Source organism: Triturus cristatus, chromosome 10 (genome assembly GCF_964204655.1).
Source record: "Triturus cristatus chromosome 10, aTriCri1.1, whole genome shotgun sequence".
Taxonomy (NCBI): domain Eukaryota; kingdom Metazoa; phylum Chordata; class Amphibia; order Caudata; family Salamandridae; genus Triturus; species Triturus cristatus.
Window position 1 is genome coordinate 87,163,389 of NC_140593.1, and position 27,244 is coordinate 87,190,632.

Here is a 27,244-nt window from a genome sequence, read left to right on the forward strand (position 1 = left end):
CACCGCCCATGCGGCGAGACGGCTTGGGCGCCCTGTTCAAGGCTTCCCCTCTGGAAGTCAGACTGCACCGTTGTGAGAAAAAAAGTGTTACCAGGCCCTGGGCCTGGGATTTCCCCCCTGCCCACCCACGGGCAAGGGGGGCTACCGGAAAGATGGGAGCAGGCAGCAGCCCCACTGCCGCTGGTCCCTCCCAAGGTAACCAGGAGTCACCCTGCGAGTATTCAAACCCCTCGGCCCGGCAGCACGAGACCGGGTCAAACTGGGTACCTGGCAATCAGGGAGGGTCACCCCACCTGCATGTCAGCCATCTGTCTCCGGGCGGCCCTGAGCCCACCCCACCCTTGCCTGGGTCAGAGGTGCCAGGCAGCTCCCCGTCCTGCACGCCTCCCACCGAGAGCAGCCGGGGGTCCCTGAGCAGGCCCTTGGCTCCTTCTCTTCCAGGACGCCCTGCTGTGCAAGACGGGCTGCTCAGATGTCGCCCGAAGCCCCGTTGGGCCAAGACTCGGCTTTGGGAGGGCCAGGGGAGGCATGGCTTTTCAGGGAGGGGTGGTCCCAGCCCGGGGAGGCACTGCCATTTAGTTTCCCTCCCACCGCGGGGGTCGTGCAGAGTGAACATGGGTTCTGTCTCGGGAGGGCTCACTGCTGTGCCCCTCCCAGAGAGAGGGACAGGGGCCGAGCACCATCCCCGTCCCCTGTCCCTCAGGCGGTCGGGTCCTCCCCCAGCGGAGGAAGACCCGCCAAGGCGCAGTCCTTACCCAAGCACCCAATGTGGCCACGGACCGCTCTGCCGGCCGGGTCGTGCGAGGGCAGGGCCGGGCCCTGTGCCTAGGGTGTGCTCGCAGGAGGCGGCCGAAGGTTTCGAGCTGGCACCATCCGTTGCTCGGGCTGCTCTGCCATTAATAATCCTTCTGCAGGTTCACCTAAAACCTTGTTATGACTGTTACTTCCTCTAGTCAAGTTTGGTCATCTTCTTGGTGCTCTGCCAGGGCCGTTGCCGACTCCGGCGGGGCCGATCCGAGGACCTCACTAAACCATCCAATCAGCAATAGCGACGGGCGTTGTGTACAAAGGGCAGGGACTTCATCAACGCGACCTTATGACCTGCACTTACTGGGAATTCCTCGTTCATGGGAAATAACTGCAATCCCCAATCCCTAACACGAACAGGGTTCAGCGGGTTACCCGCACCTGTTGGCGAAGGGTAGGCACACGCTGATCCGTTTGGTGTAGCGCGCATGCATCCCCGAACATCTAAGGGCATCACAGACCTGTCATTGATCGAACTTGTGTGGCTGAACACCCCTTGTCCTTCTAAGAAGTTGGATGCCGACCGCAGGGGGTCACGTAACTAGTTAGCATGGAAGGGTCTCATTCGCTATCAGAATTAACTAGACAAATTGCTCCATCAACTAAGAACGGCCATGCACCACCACCCACAGAATCGAGAAAGAGCTATCAATCTTTTCCGTGTCTGCGCCGGGTGAGGTTTCCCTTGTTGAGTCAAATTAAGCCGCAGGCTCCACTCCTGGTGGTGCCCTTCCATCAATTCCTTTATGTTCCAGCTTTGCAACCATACTCCTCCCGGAACCCAAAGACTTTGGTTTCCCAGAAGCTGCTCGGCGGGTCATGAGAACAACGCAACCGGATTGCTAGTTGGCATGGTTTATGGTCGGAACTACGACGGTATCTGATCGTCTTCGAACCTCCGACTTTCCTTCTTGATTGATGAAAACATTCTTGACAAATGCTTTCTCTTTGGTTCGTCTTGTTCCGGTCCAAGAATTTCACCTCTAGCGGCACAATACAAATGCCACGGGCTGTCCCTCTTAATCATGGCCCCAGTTCCGAAAACCAACAAAATAGAACCGGAGTCCAATTCCATTATTCCTAGCTGAAGTATTCAGGCAACCGGCCTGCTTTGAACACTCTAATTTTTTCAAAGGAAACGCTTCAGACCTCTGGGACACTCATTCAATAGCATCAAGGCAGTGCCGAGAGAAAGGCGCTGGGGCAGGCGGTAGCTCGCCATGAGGAGGACCGCCAACTCGATCCAAAGATCCAACTACGGGCTTCTTAACTGCAGCAACTTTAATATACGCTATTGGAGCTGGAATTACCGCAGCTGCTGGCACCAGACTTGCCCTCCAATGGATCCTCGTTAAAGGATTTAAAGTGTACTCATTCCCATTACAGGGCCTCGAAAGAGTCCTGTATTGTTATTTTTCGTCACTACCTCCCCGAGTTGGGAGTGGGTAATTTGCGCGCCTGCTGCCTTCCTTGGATGTGGTAGCCATTTCTCAGGCTCCCTCTCTGGAATCGGACCCTGATTCCTCATTACCTGTGGTCACCATGGTAGGCACAGAAAGTATAATCGAAAGGGCAGACATCCGAATGTATAGTTGCCATCACGGGGACGTGCGATCGGCTCGAGGTTATCTAGAGTCACCAAAGCACGGATTGGTCATGGTCTCATAAATCACGCTTCACGGGAGGTCAGCGCTCGTCGCCATGTATTAGCTCTAGAATTACTTACCACAGTTATCCAAGTAACAGATGGAGCGATCAAAGGAACCAGAACTGATTTAATGAGCCATTCGTAGTTTCACTGTACTTATATGTGCATGGCTTAATCTTTGAGACAAGCATATGCTACTGGCAGGATCACCCAGGTACCGCACCTGCTGATGAGGTGGGTTCGGGAGCCGTGTGCACCGTCATGCGACTGACACCTTCGCACATCCCCTCTTGGGAGCCTGCTGGGGAGAGAGCCCACCTGCCTGTGCGGGAGCGCTCGCTGAGAGAGGGTGGGCAGGTGTGGACACACGGGCACCGGTGGGCCCAGCCATCTTCCTGGAAGGGAGAGGCGGGCCGAAACGCAGCCTGAGTGAGACGCAGGGGTGCCGGCACCAGGCGGTGGCGGAGTCCGCAGAACACAGCTGCTGCGGAAATGCGCTGGGCAGAGAGACAGCGTGGCGCGCAAGGGGTAATATACCTGCCAGGCAGCAGCATCCAGGACATACGCAACCCGACCCCTTCCATTTGGGTCGGACCACTAAGGGTCACAAGCTTTGCTCTGCTGGGTTTGGGGGAGGGCCTCCGACAAGCACCAGGTCCCTCGAGCCGGACGGTCCATGCGGGGTGGAAGCTCTTTCCTTGAAACAACAGCTGAGGCTGGCCAAGCAGTCCATCCCTAAACAGACCAAGCATGACCAATCGATCGGAGTGCGCGGCACTGGCCGGGGCCTCCCCCAGCAGGCCGCACTGTGTGGGGAATGCCAGCTTCACATCCCTGCCTGTTCCCGGGGCGAGCAGGCTCGGATGAAAGGCCCATCGGGAAGGGTTGGGAGGCAGGCATACAACAGGGCCCCTGGGGGCCCCAGCAGACGGCCCGTGTCCTGACTTCCCCTGTCTCGGAATCGCCGGACTTCATGGAGTTTTGGCTGACCCTCTCCCTAGTAATCTAGTGGAAAAATACCCCCCTTGTAATCCGTGCACACCAGGTGACGGAGGGGACCCAAGGCACAAATGTGCGTGACCTCCTGGAGCTCTCGCTGGGATCAGGTAGGCAAACGGGCCCTCATCGAGACTTCCAGGGAAGCCTGGCCATCTGGTTGCCCCATTGGAAAGCATTGCATGCGAGCAGATGGCCAAGGCGATAGGTGTGACCAGATGGCAGAGGGGAAAGGCACAACCAGATGGATGGGCTTGAAGGGGGGTCATCTAGTCGCACTGTGCCCTAACGAAAGGGCGAGCGGGTGCCGGTGCATGGGGGGCTGGAAGCCCGGGACCCTAGCTGGGCCTCAGCCATGGGGCTGCAAGAGGTAGCTGACGGGCAGTCTGACCCGGGGCCCACGAACCCCTTGACAAGCAGCCAAAGCATGGGAGGTTTTCAGGGAACCGCGTCCCGGGCCCTTGTTGGAGTGGCAGGCCAGAGGATGGGACCAGGGAAGGAGCACCCAACCTGGGGCCTGGTGGGGTCACTCGACCCCATCGGGGCTCCCGGACTCAGAGGTGCAGGGGAAGCCTCCCTTGACCCACAGGACCCCGTCCTAGGCACCCTGCCACATGGCAGGCCTGAGGATGGAGCCTGGGGTGGGGAGGCTGCCCTCCTCAGGACCCTCAGAGATCCTGGCTAGAGCTACTGAACCCAGCCAAACAGGGGGAGGGTCCCGGGCACGATGCAACCCCGTCTCGGGCCTTTGGCAGAGGGGCAGGCTAGGGGACGGGGCCCAGGGCTGGAGCACCCGACCCTGGGCCCGGTGGGGCCCATGGACCCGGCGGGGCCCTTGGACCCAGCCGGGCTCTTGGTCCCAGAGGCACAGGGGAAGCCACCCCAGGCCCGTGGGACCCCATCCTGGGCACCCAGGCCCAGAGGTGCAGGGTAAGCCTCCCCGGGACCCCATCCCGGGCACCCTGCCATGCTGCAGGCCCAAGGACAGTGCCCGGGGTGGGGAGGCCACCCTCCCCAGAGCCTTCAGAGGCCCCCGCTGGAGCTCCTGAACTCAGCCAAGCAATGGGAGGCTCCCCAGGCACTATGCAAACCTGTCCCGGGACCCTGGTGGAGCGGCAGACCGGGAGACTGAGCCCCGGGCAGGTGCGCCTTCCCCGGGACCAGGCGGGCCCCTGGATCCCATTAGGGCTCGCATGCCCAAAGGCACAGGATGGGGCCTCCCCAGGCCCGCAGGACCCTTTCCGGGGTGCCCTGCCATGCGGCAGGCCCAAGGTCGGAGCCCGGAGTGGAGAGGCAACCCTCCCCAGGTGTGGTAATGAGCACTTTCATTCCTCAGAATGTTCAGTTCTCTTAATTCTTTATTTCTTAACCAAGCTTGGTTAGCCATATTCCTTTACCCCTTATTCTTGTGTATCTTTGCTTCTTTTGGTTCATAGCTGTGTATTCTATTCTTTTGGGCATATTATCAAGAACGGCGTTAAAATTATCGCCGCTAAAGCGGCGATAATGGGCTTGATAATATGCCCTTGAGAATTTCAATAGAAGCCCATGTTCACACCAGAACATGGGCTTCTATTGGAATTCACACGGGCATATTATCAAGCTCATTATCGCCACTTTAGCGTCAGTTTCCTTCCGCTAAAGCGGCGATAATTTTAACGCCGTTCTTGATAGTATGCCCCTCTGTATGATGTTCCATTCAGTTGGAGTTGCCTGGCTTACGTTGTGGATGCTCCTAATAAAGCTCTAAGCTAAATTTTACATTTTGCGAACCCTACTTCATTCTGGCGACGAGTGGTGAAGTCCTTGCCTGGCAGGAGCATCCACCTTTTTCCACATCGCTGGAGCAACAGTTTGTGTATTTGGATTTGGATTTTCTGCACTTCTTAAATTTGTCTGGATTTCCTTCAACGAGACTCTACTCCTCGAGCTGCCGCTTTCACCCTGTTGATTGCTGGTGTTGAAGTAGGGCTGTTCTTCGCTTTTCCAATATTTGGGCACCCCGCCGTTGCACTCATGCCATTGCCTTCGAGACTGAGTTCACGAGACCGAGTGTTGCCTACTTACGGCAAGCCACGTGTTTACGTGCGAGTGTGCCATTCACGACTGTGTTCTTTCGTCACAGCATGGTGTCTCCTAGATACGGAAGTCTTCTTGTTGACGCATTAGCATTTCCTGGATACACGCTCATTCTTCCGACCGTCGTCATAGAAACGGCACGCTTTGTGTTTTACGCTGTCTGTGCATGAAAACAAATCGAGAAGATTCATAGCCAGTCTCTTACTTTAAGTGTTTCTGTGAGAGGCTTTTCTTCTAAGCTTGGCTAATTTCCTGTGTCTCACGGAGTAATAATTTACAGGTTGGATTATTATTATTATTTCCTTTTTTTCTTTTTTCTTTTCACTTTTGTGCTTGCATTTATTACCATGACAAGTACCAATTGTGGTTATCCACCACCGGCATTTTTAAAAGGTCCCATCCAACGCAGCATGAAGTGGGACAAGTGGCTTTGTCATTTTAACAACTACTTATTGGCCATCAATGGTGCAATTTTTCCTCCACAAAGGAAAACAGCTTTACTTCTAAATCTTATGGGTAACAATGCAAAGGATATTTTTGAACACTTACCTGCTGCAGCACCTCCACATGGAGTGGATGCTGGTGACTATGATTGTTTTTCAGCAGCTCTTGCTAGAATAAAGAAAAGATTTAAGGAAGAGCTACACATAGTTTTAGAAAGATTTCATTTCTACACCTGTCACCAGTTGATTGATGAATCTGTTGCTGCATATGTTTCTTTGTTAAGAATTCTAGCTGCTGACTGTGTGTTTGGTGTTGAGGTTGATACCTATATCAGAGATCAACTGATTATTCATTGTTCCAACAGGAAAATACAAGAACAGCTCCTTCATCAACGCAACCCTTCACTTCAAGAGACTATTGACATTGCTAAGAGTTTAGAACATTCTATTCGTTTTTTTTAAACGATTAATGTAGACACCACTGTTGTGGGAGTAGCAGCATTATCTGTCAAAGATACTAGCAAAGTTGGTTTTCCTAAAACAAGATTCTCTAAACCCATCACTTCTTACAATAATTCTATACCCAAAGTAGTGTGCAATCGTTGTGGGTCTAAAACTTATTCAGCTCAATACAAGTATTGTCCAGCCAAAAATAGGGAATGTTATTCATATGGGAAATGGGTCATTTCGGTAATGTGTGCTTAAGCAAAAGTAAAGGAGTTTCTATGAACCAAGAAAATGACAATGAAGAACAGTGCGTGCAAGATGTTATGTTGTGCATTAGAGTTTGTCCAATTTCCACTGAAAAGAGGGATGTTTGCATGATTAGTTCTCAAGATGTAGTTTCAATTGAACATGCTGAAGTTACAGAATATGGTCTATCTTCTGATTCGGGTGCAACCACTTCTAAATTGAATGTGGCAACATCTCCCTTGAATCAATCTAAAGAATGTCATTTGCTTTTTGGTGTTTCCTTGAGTGGTGTTGATGGAGAGCTATATGTTCCACCTATGTGTGAAGTTACTATCGATGGTAGAACATTACAAGTCATGGCAGACTCTGGTTCTCCACACACCATCATTTCTGATTTATTTTTCAAGGAAAATTTGCATGACAAAGTTTTGGAACCCTCTGATATTAAAGTTTATGGGTTTGGTGGAAAAGAAATCGCCATAAGCGCTTATTTCGTGCCTGAGATTAAATTCAGACATAAAGTTATTTTTGGAAAGTATATGTTGCTATTGATAGTTTCCAAGTCTTAGGTTGGAGACATCAAGAAAAGTTCAACATTACTCTTTGCCCTAATTCTAAAGTACAAGTTTGTTTCGCTGAGGATCCTGAATTTGTCCAAAGTTTCATTGAAAAAGATAACAGATTAGAGTGTATCCTAGATAAACATAAAAATCTGTTTCGTAAGAAACTAGGTCAGGTTAAAGGTTTTTCATACCACATTCAACTTTAAAGAAATGGTGTTCCCGAGAAACATAAATTGAGCCATGTTCCTCTGTCTGTTCATGTGGAGTTATCTCAAATGCTCAAAAGCATGTGTGCTGAAGGAATGATCGAACCGGTGGACTCATTAGAGTGGGTTTCTCTCATTGTTTAAGTTAAACAAAAATAGGGAACTTCGTCTCAGTTCCGATTTGAGGTCTGTTAACAAACACATTCTCGTTGATTGTCATCCCTTGCCTAGAATTCAAGATTTGTTATCCAGATTAGACGGGGTGAATGTTTTTTCCACCACAGACCTTAAATCAGCTTATCTTCAGGTCACATTATCTCCCCAGTCAAGACATTTAGTCACATTTATCACACCTGATGGAGCATTTAGATATGTCAGGATGCCGTTTGGATTACTGTCTGCCTCTTCGGTATTTCAAAAATTTATGTTCTGTCTTTTTGGAAGTATCGATGGGGTTGTCATGTTCCAAGACAACATTCTCGTTTTCTCCAAAATCAATGATCAGCATGCTTCTTTACTGAGTAGAGTGTTGACCATTTTAGAGGACAAAGGGATGACTGTGCGTCTAGATACGTGAAAGTTTTTCACAAATGAAGTAGAGTTCTTAGGACACACAATTTCCAGCACTGGTATTGCTCCAAAAGAAGACTTGCTTAAATCTATCCGAGATATGCAAGTTCCTAAATGTAAAGACCAACTCAAATCCTTTTTAGGTTTATGTATTATGCAAGATTTGTGCAAAATTTTGCTGACATTGTTTTACCTTTAAGGTTATTGTTAAAAAAAAGGTGTCAAATTTGAGTGGCTGGAAGTTCATGTTGCTGCGTTCAGTTCTTTAAAAAAGGCTAACATTGAGTCCAAACCCCTGTTTGCCTTTTCATAAGAGGCAACCAATGTGGTCACTGTTGATGCCAGTTCAACTGGACTTGCTGCAGTGTTTCGTCAAATCAAAGATGGGGTTGAATGCGCCAATTCTTTCGCATCTCGACCTTTATTTAGTGATGAATCGAGATACTCCACCATTGAACGCGAATCTTTGGGGTGTAAATGATCTGTTGAACATTTTAAAATGTATTTGTGGGGGAAGCATTTTCAACTCAAAACTGATCATAAGCCTTTGATTTACTTACTCTTCAAACATGGCATGGGAAAGGCTTCTTCTAGGTTGGTTAGAATTTTATCAAAACTTTATGAGTACAATTTCAATGTGAGTTACGTTCCTGGGTCACAAAATGTTTGGGCTGATTGTTTTTCTCGTTTGACAGGGGATGTTATTACAGATCCAAATTGTTCATCTCTTGAAGAATGTGTTGCTGCTTCCATTGATGATGTTGTACTCTTGGTGAGTGAGGTTATTTCTAAGGAAGAATGGTTTGCAGCAATGTCGCAAGATGATGTTTTGGTTTCCCTCAAAAGTTACATGTTGGATGGTTGGCCTTTAGAGAAACATTTATCTAAAGAGTTGCAGGTTTTCTGGAAGGTCAGAGATTACTTCTTTTTCGAAACTGATCTTATTATCAAAGGATGTTGTTTTGTTCCACCTTCTTGTATCAGAAACAAATTGATTTCCATTGCCCATCTAGGTCATTTGGGTCAATCCAGCATTATTAAAAAAGTCAGGAATTTTTTGGGATAGCCTTATATGGACAATGATATTGTCAAATGTGTTGAAAATTGTCTATTGTGCATCAAATCTGACAAGATTTTGAAGACCCAACACGTTCATCATATTCAAACTAACTTTCCAGACAAACCTTGGGCCAAGTTGGCCATGGATTTGTTAGGACCATATTCATTCTGGGAAGATTTATATCTTAGTTCTCATTGATAATTTTTCCAAATGGAATGAGTTAAAATTGTTTTTTCATCTTGATACCTTCACCGTTATTGAGTTTTTGCAAGAAGTGTTTAAGAAGGAAGGTTTTCCTGACGGTATTGTAACTGACAATGGTTCCCAGTTTACCTTGTTTACTATGAAAGATTTTTTTAAACAAGTTGGTAGTCGTCACTTTACCACGGCACTTTATTCACAAAACACGATCGGTTTGGTGGAAAGGTTTAACAGAAATTCAGTGGAAGGGGTTCAGTTGGCTCGCAAGTCCAGAATTGATGTGAAACAACATATTGCTGATTTGTTGTGGTCTTACCACTGTACTCCTCACTGTACCACCAAATGTTCTCCTTTTTTTGTTGCTCAAAGGGAGGGCTCCTAGGCAAAAACTTACCCATGGGTGGTTATTTCCCAAAATCACTACTCATAATCTTGAACATATGTATGATGTTGTCAAACATGAAGTGGAATCCAAAGAATCTAAAAATGTTTTCAAGAGTTCGTAGATACTAATAATAAGTTATCTATCGGTGATGCTGTTAAGATCAAACTTCCTGTTCATGTACATAAAGGTTGTTCAAAGTTTTTTGAGGTCAGAAGAGTTGTCAAACTAGGAAAAACGTCAGCTTTACTGGACAATGGACCTTGGTGGAGATTGTCCAGATTAGCTAAAACTTGCTCTCCTGCCGGAATTTTCTTCCCTGTGATTTCTCCAAACAATGTTACTAATGTTCCTGATTTTGGAAATGAATACTGTTTTAAAAATGTTTCAAGTATCAACAAGGCAATCCCAATATTACCACTCAATGGTACAGTACTATTAAAATATCACACTAATATAACACAAGTTCCGGAAATATATACCATTTATTAAAAGGAGAATTTAACAATAAAAAATCCTAAATCCATCGATACAGTACATATTAAAAACAGTCAATTTATATCAACATTCATTTTATACATTTTTAAAATTACAAAACACAAACTGTTATGAGCCCGCATAACAGAAAAACAGACAGTAGACTTTGTCATCTAAAACACATCTTGAATGACCGTGATTTTACACCGTGATTTGGGATATATTTGAAACTGCTATCTCCAATCCTCTACGGCGGTCCCTTAGATTGTGTGTATCTTTGGCGTCGACGCGTTTCGATGGTTTGAACTTTATATGACCATCTTTATCAAGACAAATTTATAGGCTTAAGTTACTTCTGGCTTGATTTCGAACCTAGAAAGACATAAGTACTATTAGTAAAAATAAAAATAGAGGTCTGACTAGAGAGATAGCAATTCTTCTAACCTTGAGGGCCTCTTGGTTGGCAAGATCTTATACTTTACAATTACCCCTATGTTATCAAATCAATATGGGCAATCATATGTGCCCTCCGTTAGATCATAGTCGATAGTGCTTTCTATAACTTAAATATCTTCCTACTTCAATATGGGGTTTTTAGGGTAATTGATATGTTTAAGTATTGAAACTCCACCTTAAATCTATGGGCCACGTTCCTGCCCCCCGTACTCTATAATGCTTGCATTATCGTTTCCTCACCTTAGGAAATTCAGCCTACTGCTATGTATTCGCTTCCTGAAATGATTGTAGGCGGAAGGCTTACGTGCTGGTTTCCGTATTTTTACTTCAATTCCCCGAAGTACACAGACTTCAGTTGCTGTAGAGTAACATAACGATATCAGTTACTGTTAGGAAGACCTTAATTTGTTTAATCAGGCAGAACAGGATGCGCTTACCGGTATCTGTGGATGCGCTTGTATAGTATACCGCAGCGTATTTCTTAGTAGCGTGTTTCTTAGTAAAAAGTCGAATTGTTTTGTCAGAGACTGGAGTCCATCTGTCATACCCTTATAGCACGTCTCGTATTGGTTCCTAAAAAATACAAAGGAACCATGTCATACCGCGAGTCCCAACTCTTCTCGCTGGTAAATAAATGTACTGCGATTACTTCGAGACCGCGCTGCCTCACAGAATCTCCCTGGTACTAGAAAAGCCCGGTCTTACCTTACGGCTCTCAAATTATTCCGCCGGTATGGAGTCTTCTTGCTCCGTCTGTTCTCGGATAGTCTAACCTGTACGGCTATTTGTTAGGAAGGCTTGGCTCTAATGATTGGCTCAATGGGTCACGTGTCACCGCTTACGTGTGGGGTTTTTCCCGAAGTCCAATCGCATAGCTTCTATTAGGATTGAATCTCTACTCTAGATGATGCGTTTTTTTACTTTATTTTGTCAAATACTAACAATCGATCACAATTTCATACGAAGCGTTTGTTAACGTATGAAATAAAACTATTTGCACACGCCCAAGTATTTAGGCGAATTGAACGCTGTTATTTTTTTAAATACATTCCTCTTAAGGCTGCCTGGTTTTCATCTAGGTTTCAATCCTGTAGCGTTCCAACTTTATTGTTCCTAACTGTAACCTCTAAACAATAATTGGAATACCTAATACAGTGCAAATTGGAAAAACTAATTTGTGACCTCAATGCCATACATCATTGTACAACCTCCTCGGTGGCATATAATCTCAAAAACATAGTCAGATTGGCCAACATTGCGATACGCATATAGTATCCGAAATTATATCGGCTTAATATCCCAAAGCTAATACGCAAGATGTAAACATGCGGAACAAACTTTTAAAATTGCCCTCTATTGACCACAATGTTAAATACATCAATTATATAGGAAAACAACCTTTAGCAACAATTTGTGAACTATCTATGAGCTTTAAACAGTCCTTCGAATACTTAATACAATTATAAAACATTTATGAAATGCTTCTTTTTCACATCAATACTGGAACATATAACCTGACCTCCTTGATGGCATATAATCTAAAAAAACATCATCAAATTGACCGTCATTGTAATACACATATACCATCCAAAATTATATCGGCTTGACATCACAAAGCTTGTAAACATGATATAAACATACGGACAAAGCTTTTACAAATTGCCTTCCATTGGCCCCGCTGTTGAATACATCAATTTGTATAGGTAAACCCCACTTGGCAGAAAAATAGGTTACAACCTATTACAATCTTAGTATTTTTACAGGCAAAGGACTCCCCCGATTTTACACATTTCATCACAGTGTCTATGTGGAAATAATACTCATCCAATCTTCTTTCGTATTAAGTCCCTTATCTACTGTATTTAAATAACAGATGTGCCACTGCTCTCTCTTTTTCCTGGTGGTATTGGGGTCACCCCCCCTTCTGTTGATGAATATTTTCTCCAAAATGAACCATTGGAACTGATCGCACGTATGGTTCATTAGGTTAAAGTGTTCTGTCAGGGGAGCATTTACTTTTTTAGTTCGGATAGCGGATTTGTGCTCTAAGATCCGAATGCGTAGCTCCCTACTGGTTTCACCTACATAACCAAGACCGCAGGGGCAGATCAGCAAGTACACCACATTCTTACTTCGGCAGTTGTTCAAGCCTTTAGCCCAGATTCTTTGATTATTGTATGTCACATATTTAGCTTCCAGACATAAGGGACAAATGGAACAAGTTCCACATCTGTAATTACCCTTAGCTTTTACTCCTGTGAGTGTATTCTGCGTCTCTCTTATGCCTTCGTAGGTTCTAACCAAGGCATTGCGTATGGTTTTGTTGCGTCGAAACGCAAACAGAGGCTTTTCTAACATGACCTCTGACCCATGGACTTAATACGAAAGAAGATTGGATGAGTATTATTTCCACATAGACACTGTGATGAAATGTGTAAAATCGGGGGAGTCCTTTGCCTGTAAAAATACTAAGATTGTAATAGGTTGTAACCTATTTTTCTGCCAAGTGGGGTTTACCTATACAAATTGATGTATTCAACAGCGGGGCCAATGGAAGGCAATTTGTAAAAGCTTTGTCCGTATGTTTATATCATGTTTACAAGCTTTGTGATGTCAAGCCGATATAATTTTGGATGGTATATGTGTATTACAATGACGGTCAATTTGATGATGTTTTTTTAGATTATATGCCATCAAGGAGGTCATGTTATATGTTCCAGTATTGATGTGAAAAAGAAGCATTTCATAAATGTTTTATAATTGTATTAAGTATTCGAAGGACTGTTTAAAGCTCATAGATAGTTCACAAATTGTTGCTAAAGGTTGTTTTCCTATACAATTGATGTATTTAACATTGTGGTAAATAGAGGGCAATTTTAAAAGTTTGTTCCGCATGTTTACATCTTGCGTATTAGCTTTGGGATATTAAGCCGATATAATTTCAGATACTATATGCGTATCGCAATGTTGGCCAATCTGACTATGTTTTTGAGATTATATGCCACCGAGGAGGTTGTACAATGATATATGGCATTGAGGTCACAAATTAGTTTTTCCAATTTGCACTGTATTAGGTATTCCAATTATTGTTTAGAGGTTACAGTTAGGAACAATAAAGTTGGAACGCTACAGGATTGAAACCTAGATGAAAACCAGGCAGCCTTAAGAGGAATGTATTTTAAAAAATAACAGCGTTCAATTCGCCTAAATACTTGGGCGTGTGCAAATAGTTTTATTTCATACGTTAACAAACGCTTCGTATGAAATTGTGATCGATTGTTAGTATTTGACAAAATAAAGTAAAAAAACGCATCATCTAGAGTAGAGATTCAATCCTAATAGAAGCTATGCGATTGGACTTCGGGAAAAACCCCACACGTAAGCGGTGACACGTGACCCATTGAGCCAACCAGTAGGGAGCTACGCATTCGGATCTTAGAGCACAAATCCGCTATCCGAACTAAAAAAGTAAATGCTCCCCTGACAGAACACTTTAACCTAATGAACCATACGTGCGATCAGTTCCAATGGTTCATTTTGGAGAAAATATTCATCAACAGAAGGGGGGGTGACCCCAATACCACCAGGAAAAAGAGAGAGCAGTGGCACATCTGTTATTTAAATACAGTAGATAAGGGACTTAATACGAAAGAAGATTGGATGAGTATTATTTCCACATAGACACTGTGATGAAATGTGTAAAATCGGGGGAGTCCTTTGCCTGTAAAAATACTAAGATTGTAATAGGTTGTAACCTATTTTTCTGCCAAGTGGGGTTTACCTATACAAATTGATGTATTCAACAGCGGGGCCAATGGAAGGCAATTTGTAAAAGCTTTGTCCGTATGTTTATATCATGTTTACAAGCTTTGTGATGTCAAGCCGATATAATTTTGGATGGTATATGTGTATTACAATGACGGTCAATTTGATGATGTTTTTTTAGATTATATGCCATCAAGGAGGTCATGTTATATGTTCCAGTATTGATGTGAAAAAGAAGCATTTCATAAATGTTTTATAATTGTATTAAGTATTCGAAGGACTGTTTAAAGCTCATAGATAGTTCACAAATTGTTGCTAAAGGTTGTTTTCCTATACAATTGATGTATTTAACATTGTGGTCAATAGAGGGCAATTTTAAAAGTTTGTTCCGCATGTTTACATCTTGCGTATTAGCTTTGGGATATTAAGCCGATATAATTTCGGATACTATATGCGTATCGCAATGTTGGCCAATCTGACTATGTTTTTGAGATTATATGCCACCGAGGAGGTTGTACAATGATGTATGGCATTGAGGTCACAAATTAGTTTTTCCAATTTGCACTGTATTAGGTATTCCAATTATTGTTTAGAGGTTACAGTTAGGAACAATAAAGTTGGAACGCTACAGGATTGAAACCTAGATGAAAACCAGGCAGCCTTAAGAGGAATGTATTTTAAAAAATAACAGCGTTCAATTCGCCTAAATACTTGGGCGTGTGCAAATAGTTTTATTTCATACGTTAACAAACGCTTCGTATGAAATTGTGATCGATTGTTAGTATTTGACAAAATAAAGTAAAAAAACGCATCATCTAGAGTAGAGATTCAATCCTAATAGAAGCTATGCGATTGGACTTCGGGAAAAACCCCACACGTAAGCGGTGACACGTGACCCATTGAGCCAATCATTAGAGCCAAGCCTTCCTAACAAATAGCCGTACAGGTTAGACTATCCGAGAACAGACGGAGCAAGAAGACTCCATACCGGCGGAATAATTTGAGAGCCGTAAGGTAAGACCGGGCTTTTCTAGTACCAGGGAGATTCTGTGAGGCAGCGCGGTCTCGAAGTAATCGCAGTACATTTATTTACCAGCGAGAAGAGTTGGGACTCGCGGTATGACATGGTTCCTTTGTATTTTTTAGGAACCAATACGAGACGTGCTATAAGGGTATGACAGATGGACCCCAGTCTCTGACAAAACAATTCGACTTTTTACTAAGAAACACGCTACTAAGAAATACGCTGCGGTATACTATACAAGCGCATCCACAGATACCGGTAAGCGCATCCTGTTCTGCCTGATTAAACAAATTAAGGTCTTCCTAACAGTAACTGATATCGTTATGTTACTCTACAGCAACTGAAGTCTGTGTACTTCGGGGAATTGAAGTAAAAATACGGAAACCAGCACGTAAGCCTTCCGCCTACAATCATTTCAGGAAGCGAATACATAGCAGTAGGCTGAATTTCCTAAGGTGAGGAAACGATAATGCAAGCATTATAGAGTACGGGGGGCAGGAACGTGGCCCATAGATTTAAGATGGAGTTTCAATACTTAAACATATCAATTACCCTAAAAACCCCATATTGAAGTAGGAAGATATTTAAGTTATAGAAAGCACTATCGACTATGATCTAACGGAGGGCACATATGATTGCCCATATTGATTTGATAACATAGGGGTAATTGTAAAGTATAAGATCTTGCCAACCAAGAGGCCCTCAAGGTTAGAAGAATTGCTATCTCTCTAGTCAGACCTCTATTTTTATTTTTACTAATAGTACTTATGTCTTTCTAGGTTCGAAATCAAGCCAGAAGTAACTTAAGCCTATAAATTTGTCTTGATAAAGATGGTCATATAAAGTTCAAACCATCGAAACGCGTCGACGCCAAAGATACACACAATCTAAGGGACCGCCGTAGAGGATTGGAGATAGCAGTTTCAAATATATCCCAAATCACGGTGTAAAATCACGGTCATTCAAGATGTGTTTTAGATGACAAAGTCTACTGTCTGTTTTTCTGTTATGCGGGCTCATAACAGTTTGTGTTTTGTAATTTTAAAAATGTATAAAATGAATGTTGATATAAATTGACTGTTTTTAATATGTACTGTATCGATGGATTTAGGATTTTTTATTGTTAAATTCTCCTTTTAATAAATGTGATATATTTCCGGAACTTGTGTTATATTAGTGTGATATTTTAATAGTACTGTACCATTGAGTGGTAATATTGGGATTGCCTTGTTGATACTTGTTATTTGGTACCCCTTTCCCTTTATTGTACGAGGGGTCGCTCTCAGTCCACTTTACATTAAAAATGTTTCAAGCAAGGAAACATTTTGTGATACTTTACCTGAATCTATTGAGAGAAGTCAGAGAAATATTATGTTGCCTTCAAAGTACAATGATTTTGATATGTATTAACCGTTTTTTTTATTTCTTTTTTTGTTTAAAGGGAGACAGGTATGTGGTAATGAGCACTTTCATTCCTCAGAGTGTTCAGTTCTCTTAATTCTTTATTTCTCAACCAAGCTTGGTTAGATATATTCCTTTACCCTTTATTCTTGTGTATCTTTGCTTCTATTGGTTCATGGCTGTGTATTCTATTTTCTGTCTGATGTTCCATTCAGTTGGAGTTGCCTGCCTTACGTTTTGGATGTTCCTAATAAAGCTATAAGTTAAATTCTACATTTTGTGGACCCTACTTCACCAGGGTCCGCAGGGCCCCGGCCGGAGCTCTTAAACCCAACCAAGCAGGGGGTGGCTCCCTGGGCTCTATGAAACCCAGTCCCTGGCCCCTGGCGGAGCGGCAGACCAGGAGACGGAGCACAGGATGGAAGCGCCCTCCCCGGGGCCCGGTGGGCCCCTGGACCCTGTCAGGGCTCCTGTGCCCAGAGGTGCTGGGTGGGGCCTCCCCGGGCCTCCAGGAACCAGTCCTTTCAGAGCTTTTGTACCCAGCCAAGTAGGGGCCACGCTCCCCGGGCCCGGTGGATCACCGTCTAGGACCCCTGGCAGAGCGGCAGGCCAGGAGACTGAACCTGGGGCCCCTGGACCCTGTCGGGACTCCCGCGCACAGGTGATGCCTCCCCAGGCATGTGGGCCCCCGTCCCGGGCACCACGCCACACATTGGGCTGGGGGACAGAGCCCTGGGCTGGAGGGGGCGTCCTGGCCCGTCCAGCTGCCGGCTGAGGACCGCTAGGCCGAGAGGGGTTCAGGAATACCCTGTCCCTAGTATTCCGGAGGAAGGATACCCCCCTTTCTGGTAACCCGTGCGCACGGCAAGACTGAGGGGACCCAAGGGGTGGACACGTCCAACCTCCTGGAGCCCTGGCTGGGATCTCAGAGGCAAACAAGCCCTCATCGGGACTTCCAGGGCAGCCCGCTCACCTTGTTGCCCCATTGGAAAGCATTACGTGCGCCCAGATAGCCCGAGGGGGGGGCTGTCTTAGATAGGCTGGTTGGTGTACAGTGAGGAGTCTGCCTTGGACACAGAAGGGTGTGCACACAAGGGGCTGGAAAGGGCGGGTGTGCCCACAGTGGGCTGCCTTGGGCAGGACGATTGGTGTACAGACATGGGACTGCCTTGGGCAGGGAGGTGTATGCACACAGATGGCTGCCTTGGACAGGGAGGGGTGTGCACACACAAGGTTGCCTTGGACAGATAGGGTTTTGCACACCGGGGGCTGCCTTGGACAGGACAGTTGGTGTACAGATAGGGGTCTGCCTTGGACAGGGAGGGGTGTGCACACAGGGTGCTGGACACGGGGGGCAGGGGGGTGTGTTGTGCACACATGGGGCTTCCTTGGGCTGGGCTGTGTGTGCAGGCGGGAGTCTGTTGCTGTGTTTCATCCCCTGCTCCTGTTACAGGCAGATAGTGATACCTGCTTCTTGCATTTCCGCAAAGCGTGGGTGACTCAGCAGTTTGGGTGAGGCGTCTGCAGGGGAATCCCCAGGTGGCATAAGTGCATGCTGATTGCACACGCGGAGCGGTTTATGGGCACCTCCAGTCTGCGCCGCCCATCACTTCCTCCTCCACCCTCCCCATCACTTCTGTGCCTATAAGAGACGCGGAGGCGCCTGCAGCAGACACGAGACTGAGCTCCCCTCACCACAGCCTGTCCTGCCTCCGGAGCCCTCGCTGTCTCTGACCCTGCGTCCGTCTGTCTGTCCGACTCTGTGACTATAAGAGACGCGGAGGCACCTGCAGCAGACACGAGTCTGAGCTCCCCTCACCACAGCCGCCTCCGGAGCCCTCGCTGTCTCTGACCCTGCGTCCGTCTGTCTCAGTGCTCGCTTCACACGATGGGGAAGAAGGTGGCTGTCATCCTGGCCGGCTGCGGCGTGTACGACGGCAGCGAAGTCCACGAGGCTTCGGCGGTTCTGGTCCATCTCAGCAGAGCCGGGGCTCAGGTAAGGCCTGCACTCTTGACATACATGTATATGGGGGTGTGCGCTCTGTACCGCTCGCTGGGCTTGTCCTCCGAGGCAGCTGAAATCTACCGTCCATCCTTCCTGGCTCTTCCACTGCCTCCACCTGCCCTGGGACATTGTAAAAATGAAATCGGATAACTTATATTTACTGCGGCCGCGGCTATAACATCTCGGAGCCCGGCTGCCACGGGGCTGGAGGGTCCTCTATGGTTCTCTAAGACTTAGTGGTGTCAGAGCGTTACTGGCACGTCACTGCGAGAGTGCAGACAAAACCGTCTGGGCATTGACATCACTACAGGGTGCCATAGGATAGTGCGTCACTTCCGCGAGCTGTGACATCACTGATGGGGTTTCTTAGTCTGCTGTTGGACTCCGTGATGTGGAAGCCAGACACGTTCACGTCACTGCGACGGATGCTGACAGCTTCCCGGGGCTTTGCAATCACAACCGGCTACTGTGTTGTCATTGCGTGAGACTGTGACGTCACCTCCAGGAGGAGTGCCATCACCGCTTCGGACTAGGATGTCAGCACCAGGTACCGTCGCATTACGCGCAGATACTAGTATGAGTACCAGAGCCAGTGACATCACGCCTAATACTGTTATGGACCTGTAACGGACTGTGACGTCATGGCCAAGTTCTCCAAGGTCACTCCAGAGGATTAGATCAGTAAATACCAGGGGCCGTGATATTAGTGGCAGGCACTGCAAGGTCGACATTGTAGCATCGGTGACAGAGACTCAAACATCACTGTCAGGGGATGTAACACAGTCATCGAGAAGTGTTTCATCACTAACAGCGACGGTGACGTCACCGCCAAGGCTTGGCGCTGGGAACTGATATGCTCAGGCGACATATTGTGGCATTGCTGTGTGTGGCACTGACATCACAGACTTGAGAGTGCCGTCGCTGCCAGGGACAGAGACGGCTCCGTCGAGGTGAGGTCACTGCCATGCCGCATACACGCACAGCGTGTTTATTCCCATCTCTGCAGGAATATACCCTTCACCCCGCGAGGACACGGCTCTCCGACTCCTCGGAAACCCGTCCGCGGGTAGCGGCTGATGTAAAGCTGTTGTCCTGAGCCTTTTATGTGCCTCTATTTACAGAAATAAAAAAACTGACCCCCGGTTCCCCGAGGCCTCATTTAAAACAGGTCCCTTAATGTGTTAGGACGAACGTCTTGAGGTCCGCCAGGGATGACGGTGTACCCTCGGCGAGATTGTCGCTGAATCCGTCCATTTTGTTTCAGATCCAGGGGCATAGCTACTACCGGTGCACCAGGTGCAGTGCACCAGGGCGCAGGGCCCCGAGGGTCCCAATGAACCCTGTTAATTGCTGTATTTTCCTACACCATCATCAGTCTTGGGGCCATTATCCTGTTTGTACCAGGGCAGCCTTGCTACGCTACTGTCAGATCAGGATATTTAGTGATTATTCACTAGGTGGGACGAGCCGCACAACCTAGAATCACAGGTCCGCCTCCCTGAACTGATCAGAATTAAATACATGAAAGGGTTATGTGACAGATGGTACGTGTCCTGGAGAAGACCCTGGTGATTCAATGTTCGGGTCGAAACGTCCACAGTATCAAAGGGCTGTCCTACTAAAATTAATGGAATAACCAAGAACTATATTGGGCTTGATGCACTGTTGGTGTCGATGACTGTATATGTGTATCATATTGTACACTGTTGTGCACTTCTACTTTTGAGCACTGCGCCGTCTGCGCCATTGCTGAGTCTTGCATTTATCGAAATGTCATACGCATACACTTGTCACCTTTTCTGGGCCAGTGTAAATCTGTAAACATGCAGTGTAAAGCACTTTGTAATGGATATAGAAAATATAAATACATACATACATGCAATTAATTCATATATACAAAAGAGTGTATGGCTGCTAATCTTCCTGCTTCACTGTGACCCCTGTTCCTTAGGAAGGACTCTACGCCCCCAACATTGAACAGATGCACGTGGTGGACCACGTGACAGGGCAGCCCACGGCAGAGAAACGTAACGTGCTGGTGGAGAGTGGGCGCATCGCCAGGGGCAACGTCAAAGACCTCTCCTTGCTGAGGGTCAGCGATCTGGATGCACTGATTGTGCCAGGTGAGGAAGCACCCAGGGGATGGTTGCATCTTGCATGTGTAAAGCGATGCCTTTATCCTGATAGGCATGGGGGCGCCCAGGGGATGGTTGCATGTGTAAAGTAATCTCTTGAATCTGCCAGGTGAGGAGTCACCCGGGGAATGGTGGTATGTGTAAAGTGAGCTCTTGAACCTGATAGGTGTGGGGGGTCCCAGGGAAGTTTGGTATGTGTAAAGTGATCTTGTGATCCTGATAGGTGAGGGGGCTCCCAGGGGATGGTGGTATGTGTAAAGTGCTCTCTTGATCCTGATAGGCGAGGGGTTACCCAGGAGATAGCAGTATGTGTAAGGTGATGCCTTCATCCTGAGAGGCGAGACTGTACCCAGGAGATGGTGGTATGTGTAAAGTGATCTCTTGAACCTGATAGGTGAGGGGGCTCCCAGGGAATGGTGGTATGTATGCATAAAGTGAAGGGCAAATGGTCAGTGGAGAAGCTGTCTGGTGTGTGTCATCTGCGATTGTAGCAGTCTGTGTGAAAGCCCAGGTGAAAGGTCACCTTTGATTGTGGGAGCATTTTTGAAGGCCATCTGTGATGCAAACGTATGAGGATTGAATTAGATTCTGCAAGGGGGGATCCATGCAGAGGACTGAGGGTCTTTTCATCTCACAGTCAGTCTCCTACTCACCCTGGAGCTCTCACTCTCTGATGTTGATAAGTGCTGACGTACTTCCTGTTTCCTCCCTCCATCTGCCCAACCCTCAGATCACTCTAACAGGGCTTGTGTTTGCAGGTGGCTTCGGGGTGGCGAAGAACCTGTGCTCCTGGGCCGTGAACGGGAAGGACTGCACCGTCAACCAAGCGGTGGAGGACACCATCAGGGCCTTCCACGCGGCCAAGAAACCCATCGGCCTCTGCTGCATCTCTCCGGTGCTGGCAGCCAAGATCCTGCCCGGCTGTGAGGTCACCGTGGGCCAGGACGCAGAGTGTGACGAGTGAGTGATAGTCATGAGCCTAGACTGACATCGGGGGGTGTGAGGGTCCCAGAGTGAAGTCTGGAGGTCCATGACAAGGGCTCAGTGCTTCCCAGCTCATCCCATGGGTGTCCATTAGGGGTATCCAGGGGTGGCAGAGTCCATACCTTGCTTGCCCTTTGGTGTCCCGGGCACTGCCATGGCTGCCTAATTTGTCAGGGCCCGCGAAGGCTGTGGCAGGAAAGAAGGTAACCAGGGCTCTAACCACCAGAATAACCTCTTTATAGGTTACAACCTTTAACTAATCTCAAGGCCCTCTGGGGCAATTAAGAGGTGTTGAGGGGCGGAAAGTTGGCCAAAGTGTCAATCATGTGATGGATCAGGGGTCAAGGGGTCTGGGGTGGTCCACATGTCTAGCTGATGTTAGTGACTGTATCAAACAACCAGACAATGGGGCAAGAATACTATTTTTGGGCCTGTAAGTCAGAAACTTGTACATTTCACTCACCCTGAAATTGGTCGGACTGGGTCATTTTATAGAATTTGATGGCCATCGTCGTGTTGGATGTTGTACAGGCCCTATATTCAGCAATCTATACATTATATGGCTATTGGCAGTCATAGAAGAATTCCATGGGGAGAACCCAGTTCCTTCATGAAGTCACAGAGCTAATTCCAATATCCTTATGATGTACGGTGTTATTTCTTAAAATACATGGTCATATAACCACCCTTCCCTCCCGTCTTTTATATACTAACACATCACTTTGAATTGATAACAGGTGCAACTGGCGTACACATGTAGTTTTTCCCGTTGCTGGCTGGGCTTTCCACCTGATTATAACTTTGGATAAATGGGGAATAATCTGCATATTATAGTTCTGCCACTGATGTTGGGCTTGTTACTGCTCCTGGTGCACACAGTTGTGCAGGCAGCTTCCTCCAGTGAGGACCAGCCGCCTCCTAATGTCTGGCCCGGGGCAGAGTTGAGCCTCTGCTTTTCTGCACCTGCACACCCTATATCGCATACATTTACTCGGAGTTTCTCCGAGTTAGTGCGCGAGCTGCAGCCAGCCCGGCTTGGAAACAGTAAGCAGTGGCTGCCTCTCTGTTTCAAGGCTCTGGTGCCTGCAGTTCATGCAGTAATTCTGGAAAATTGGAAGTTAAATGAATGCGCTTTACACGGTGGAATCGCATATACCAGACACACAGCTGGGACCTTTGCACGCGCACGCATCCATGATACGGCCTCATTGGTACCTGCCTGCATAGGACACAGACATGACACATTTCCCGCCTCCTCCTGTGTTGTAACCTTTATTTCTGGGTGTGCCTAACTGCTACCATAAGCTCCGATTGTAATCAGTGCTCTGTCCGCACAGCCTGTTCCTCTCCACTTTAGACAGTATTCAGTGACTGACGTCTCTTCTCATCCTCAGGTGGCCCTTTGCCCAGACCGCGCAAGGCATCGAGAGCATGGGCTGCAAGCACGTGAACAAAGACGTGCACGAGGTGCACGTGGACGCCAAGAACAAGCTGGTGACGACCAGCGCCTTCATGTGTAAGGCCCCCATCCATAAGGTCTTCGACGGCGTTGGTGCGATGGTGAAGGAAGTGCTGAAGCTCGCGTGAGCAGCGTGAGGATGACTTGCAACATTTGTACTTCGGCCACATCCAATGGAGAGACCCCTCAACTCTGCGGTACCACCAGACCCTCCGCAGAAACCAGAGTTACCTCTGCTCCCAAATTCAATGCAGGAGAAAGTCTCATCTGCCACCAAACCAATAGACTAACAGCGGGACCCCGTCAGCTCTGCTACCACACCCAACATGGCGTCTCTCAAGTCCCAATGAATCGTGAACTGTCAAACACTAAAACAGAGACTTGGATTTCAGGGCCACGTCCAATATGGAGGCCAGAGTGCACTCTACCACCACACCCACTGTGAAGACCGGGGAGGTCCTTACACCACCACATACACTACTTAGACCAGGGCCGCCTCCACAACAGCACATAATATGGAGGACAGAGTTCCCTCTCGGGCCACACCCAGTACACACTACTACTATAGCGCACTAATTCCAGGGGTGTAGTCCAAGGCACTGCTGAATCCCGTACTGATGTATTTTTATACTGAATAAAATTACTTTATTTAAATTATACTCATAAGCATGTGTTTCTATCTTGTTATTGTGGTGTGACTTGGCAGCGCAGTCTGGTTTAGCAGCGCAGCTGCCGCCAGACAAGTATGTGAGAGCCACCAGGAGAGGGGCTTTGGCTCCGCCCACATGTTGGGAGCCAGGAGTACATGTTTTGAATGGGCAGAAGTTGTGTGCTTCCACAAAAAAGTACTTGCCTTCCACACAGCTGTGATTTATTTATATAGCTGTCTGAGCTTCAACTTTCAGGGGCACACACAGTTGTAATGCTATAAAACTGTCTCAGATAACTAGATAATTTATGGTGTTCTTCTCTAGCAGCAGCACAGATGGGAGGAGTGTCGTCATTAGGGTACACTTGACATTGCATTCGCGAGCCAAACCTACTGGCATGGCCAATGCTTGTTATAATTAAAACAACTTTGAGGTACTGTATCCTCTCTACCACCGCAACCAATAAAACTACTCACTAGCCTCTATGTAACTTGTGTCCTCTGTCCATGGACACTTATAAAACATGCTGTCCCATGTGTAGGCAGTCCTACTCTTTGACTCACTAAAGACAGCCTGGATCGCGCATAATAATATCACAGTGGGCGATCAGACTCAACCACTGGCACTAGTCAATATGGCCACGAACTCCAAGAAAGCCTGTTAGATAGCAATTCATTCACGTTTTAGGAAACTGTCTCGGAATAATAATAGCCCAGCAGCCAGTGGTAGCCTTTTCTAGAATGTTGCTGGCCTGTCTAATAAGCTGAAATCCGACCAATGGCTTGATTTTATAAAAGACTATAGTATTGTACGTTTACAAGAAACCTGCTCGAGAGAACCTGTTCCCATCAATGGCTACGCTTCTATATATACTCCAGCTAGTGTAGCTTTGGGCGGTCACTCAAAGATTGGTCAACTAACTCTGGTAGCGACAACACTATCAGGCAAAGTTGGAAAGACCCAGCTTCATTCAGCACACTTCCAAATTATTAATATTCTTTTTAGAAAAACTGTGACATTGATCCTTGTTAATTTTTATCACAACAATTTCAATACTACGAACACCGCCATTGCAGAAGAATTAGAGAATACACTGTGTGGACATATACAGGAGATAAACACGGATTTTATTGTTATTTGGGGGGGTGATTTTAACTGTAAAGTAAGCCCTTATCTCAGCAGTCTGTATGTTGTTTAATAAACAGAGCCAGGGATGGTGGTTGTCACTTTTACCATAACCATTGCGGGAATATTTTTAACACAATACTCTCAAAATTCTCCCTTTTTCTTACAATTGACCTTATTCAACCGAAAGGCACAGAACTAGTCTCATATGTGGGCAGGGGTCAAGGGTCCCTAATTGATTTTATTGCCCTCTCTGATTATTTCAAACCCAATCTGTGACTTTTCTATACCTAAGGTCTGTTTTAGTCACCACTATCCATTATCCCTTTGTTTAGAGATTCAAACTGGTGAATCCTCAGGGACAACTAAATTATGACCCATAATCCACACTAAAACAAGGGGCTAATGCGGAAAGGGTCTACTATTAATCCAGACACCGTCTTACACCAGATAATGAAAACCAATATGAATCAAGTTTTAGATTGTCTAAAAGACTACATAAATCCATCATCCATGTTAACATCTTTTGTGGCAATAACTGAGACCAATAAATTAACGCTGCTTTATCTGGTGACTACACAATGAGACCGCGGAAGCAAAGTAAGTGGTTTGATAGTGATTGTTCACAGTCCCACAACAAACTAGTCAAGGCATTGAAAAAAAGACCCCGAGATAATTCAGTGGTTAAACAGCTGCGTTTCGAATATAAACAGGCATTAGGGAGACATAAATTAGATATAAGAAGAGAAGCCTGGGAACAACTTCAGGTAACCAGTCAAAACACAGATCCCAGACTTTTTTGGAAAACTGTTAATGCAGACTTCTTTAAAAGCTCCCACAATGGTAACATTGATGCTACAATCATGCCTGAAGCGTGGTTGGATCATTTCTCCTGCTTATATAGTTTCATTGGGGTGCAGTATATCAATCTAAATTACGGGGCCTCAGAACTGGCCCATCCAACGTTTGACGAAGTCGAAAGGGCCCTAAATCAAACAGTGAAGAACAAGGCTCCTGACCCTGATGGCATCCCAGCTAATTTGTTTTTAGCGAACCCTGCATTATGGCTTCCACTATTGACTAATATTTTAAGCTGTGTAGCATCCCAGGGTCCCCCTGATTCTTGGAGATCCGTGATAATAGTTCCCATTTTTAAAAAAGGTGACAGGTCTGACCCAAAATGTTACCGGCCCATCTCACTGATTGATTGTACTTACAAACTGATGGGCAGGGTCATATTAGAGCGTTTGGGCAACTGACAGCGGGAAATTTTCAGACATACAATACGGTTTCAGGAGGGGCCTGGGAACTGTAGAACAATGTCTCAGTCTGCACCTGGTCATGAGTAAGTACACAATAGCCAAGCCCAGCTCCCTTTATCTTGGGTTTATGGACCTCACGTCTGCTTTTGACTGGGTGCACAGAGGGAGATTGTGGGGAAAAATGTTGAGTATGGGCATTGAACCATCTATTGTCCACTTTTTAGCCACTGCTTCAAGATGCGATGGGGAGGGTTTGATACAGAGCTGGGGGCTAACTCTCGACCCCAATACAAATGAATCGAGGGGATCGCCAAGGTTGCGTTCTTGCACCTTTAATGACCTATGGAGCAATCTCAACTATGGGAATGTGGATGCGCCCAAGATTGTTTTTTAATGTCCAGAACCAGCGTGGGGTTGCAGAAGCTTTTAATCAGGTTTAATGATTTTATGAATGAATTTGGAATAAAGACAGGGAAATCCTTTACTCTGGTGGCAGGCAAATACCCCATCACTTTAAAATCTTGTTTTATAAACAATGGAAAATTGTATTATGTTCCTACTTTTTCTTATCTGGGATTTCCTTTTGACCAAGAAAGCACTTTGCACCACCTAGTTAACCCAGGATCGTTTTAACCAAAACCTAGAGGCAGTTTTTAGATTCATGAAAAATTAGTCTCTAGAGCGATAAACGCAATTGTTATTATCTACAAGGCACGGTCCTGTTCTGTTATCTTGTATGGGGCCGGAGTACGGGGCTCCTGTAATACAGGGGGGTTGCAAAGAGCTGAGAATACTTTCATGAGACGTTTGCTGACAGTACCCAATAGTCTCCCTGCTACTGTCTGCCATAGCG

At 46.3% G+C, this 27,244-nt stretch overlaps 1 protein-coding gene and 1 pseudogene across 1 annotated transcript; one reads left to right on the forward strand and one right to left on the reverse strand.

Moving 5' to 3' along the window:
- Window positions 1-897: 897 nt before the first annotated feature.
- Window positions 898-2,672, reverse strand: LOC146788884 (18S ribosomal RNA; annotated as a pseudogene).
- A 15,737-nt stretch (window positions 2,673-18,409) lies between these two features.
- LOC146788885 (glutamine amidotransferase-like class 1 domain-containing protein 3, mitochondrial) lies at window positions 18,410-24,013 on the forward strand. The gene is made up of 4 exons (XM_085630476.1): window positions 18,410-18,767; window positions 20,728-20,899; window positions 21,670-21,871; window positions 23,290-24,013. Exons 1-4 carry the CDS (start codon window positions 18,660-18,662, stop codon window positions 23,480-23,482), a joined length of 675 nt encoding a protein of 224 aa, XP_085486602.1. The 5' UTR covers window positions 18,410-18,659; the 3' UTR covers window positions 23,483-24,013.
- The last annotated feature ends 3,231 nt before the right edge of the window (window positions 24,014-27,244 follow it).

Bases quoted from the DNA above. Each gene is read 5' to 3' on its own strand.
- LOC146788885 (XM_085630476.1), top strand. From the start codon at position 18,660: ATGGGGAAGAAGGTGGCTGTCATCCTGGCCGGCTGCGGCGTGTACGAC. The intron at 18,768-20,727 runs GTAAGGCCTGCA...CCTGTTCCTTAG, and splicing joins TCAGCAGAGCCGGGGCTCAG to GAAGGACTCTACGCCCCCAA. The intron at 21,872-23,289 runs GTGAGTGATAGT...TCTCATCCTCAG, and splicing joins CAGGACGCAGAGTGTGACGA to GTGGCCCTTTGCCCAGACCG.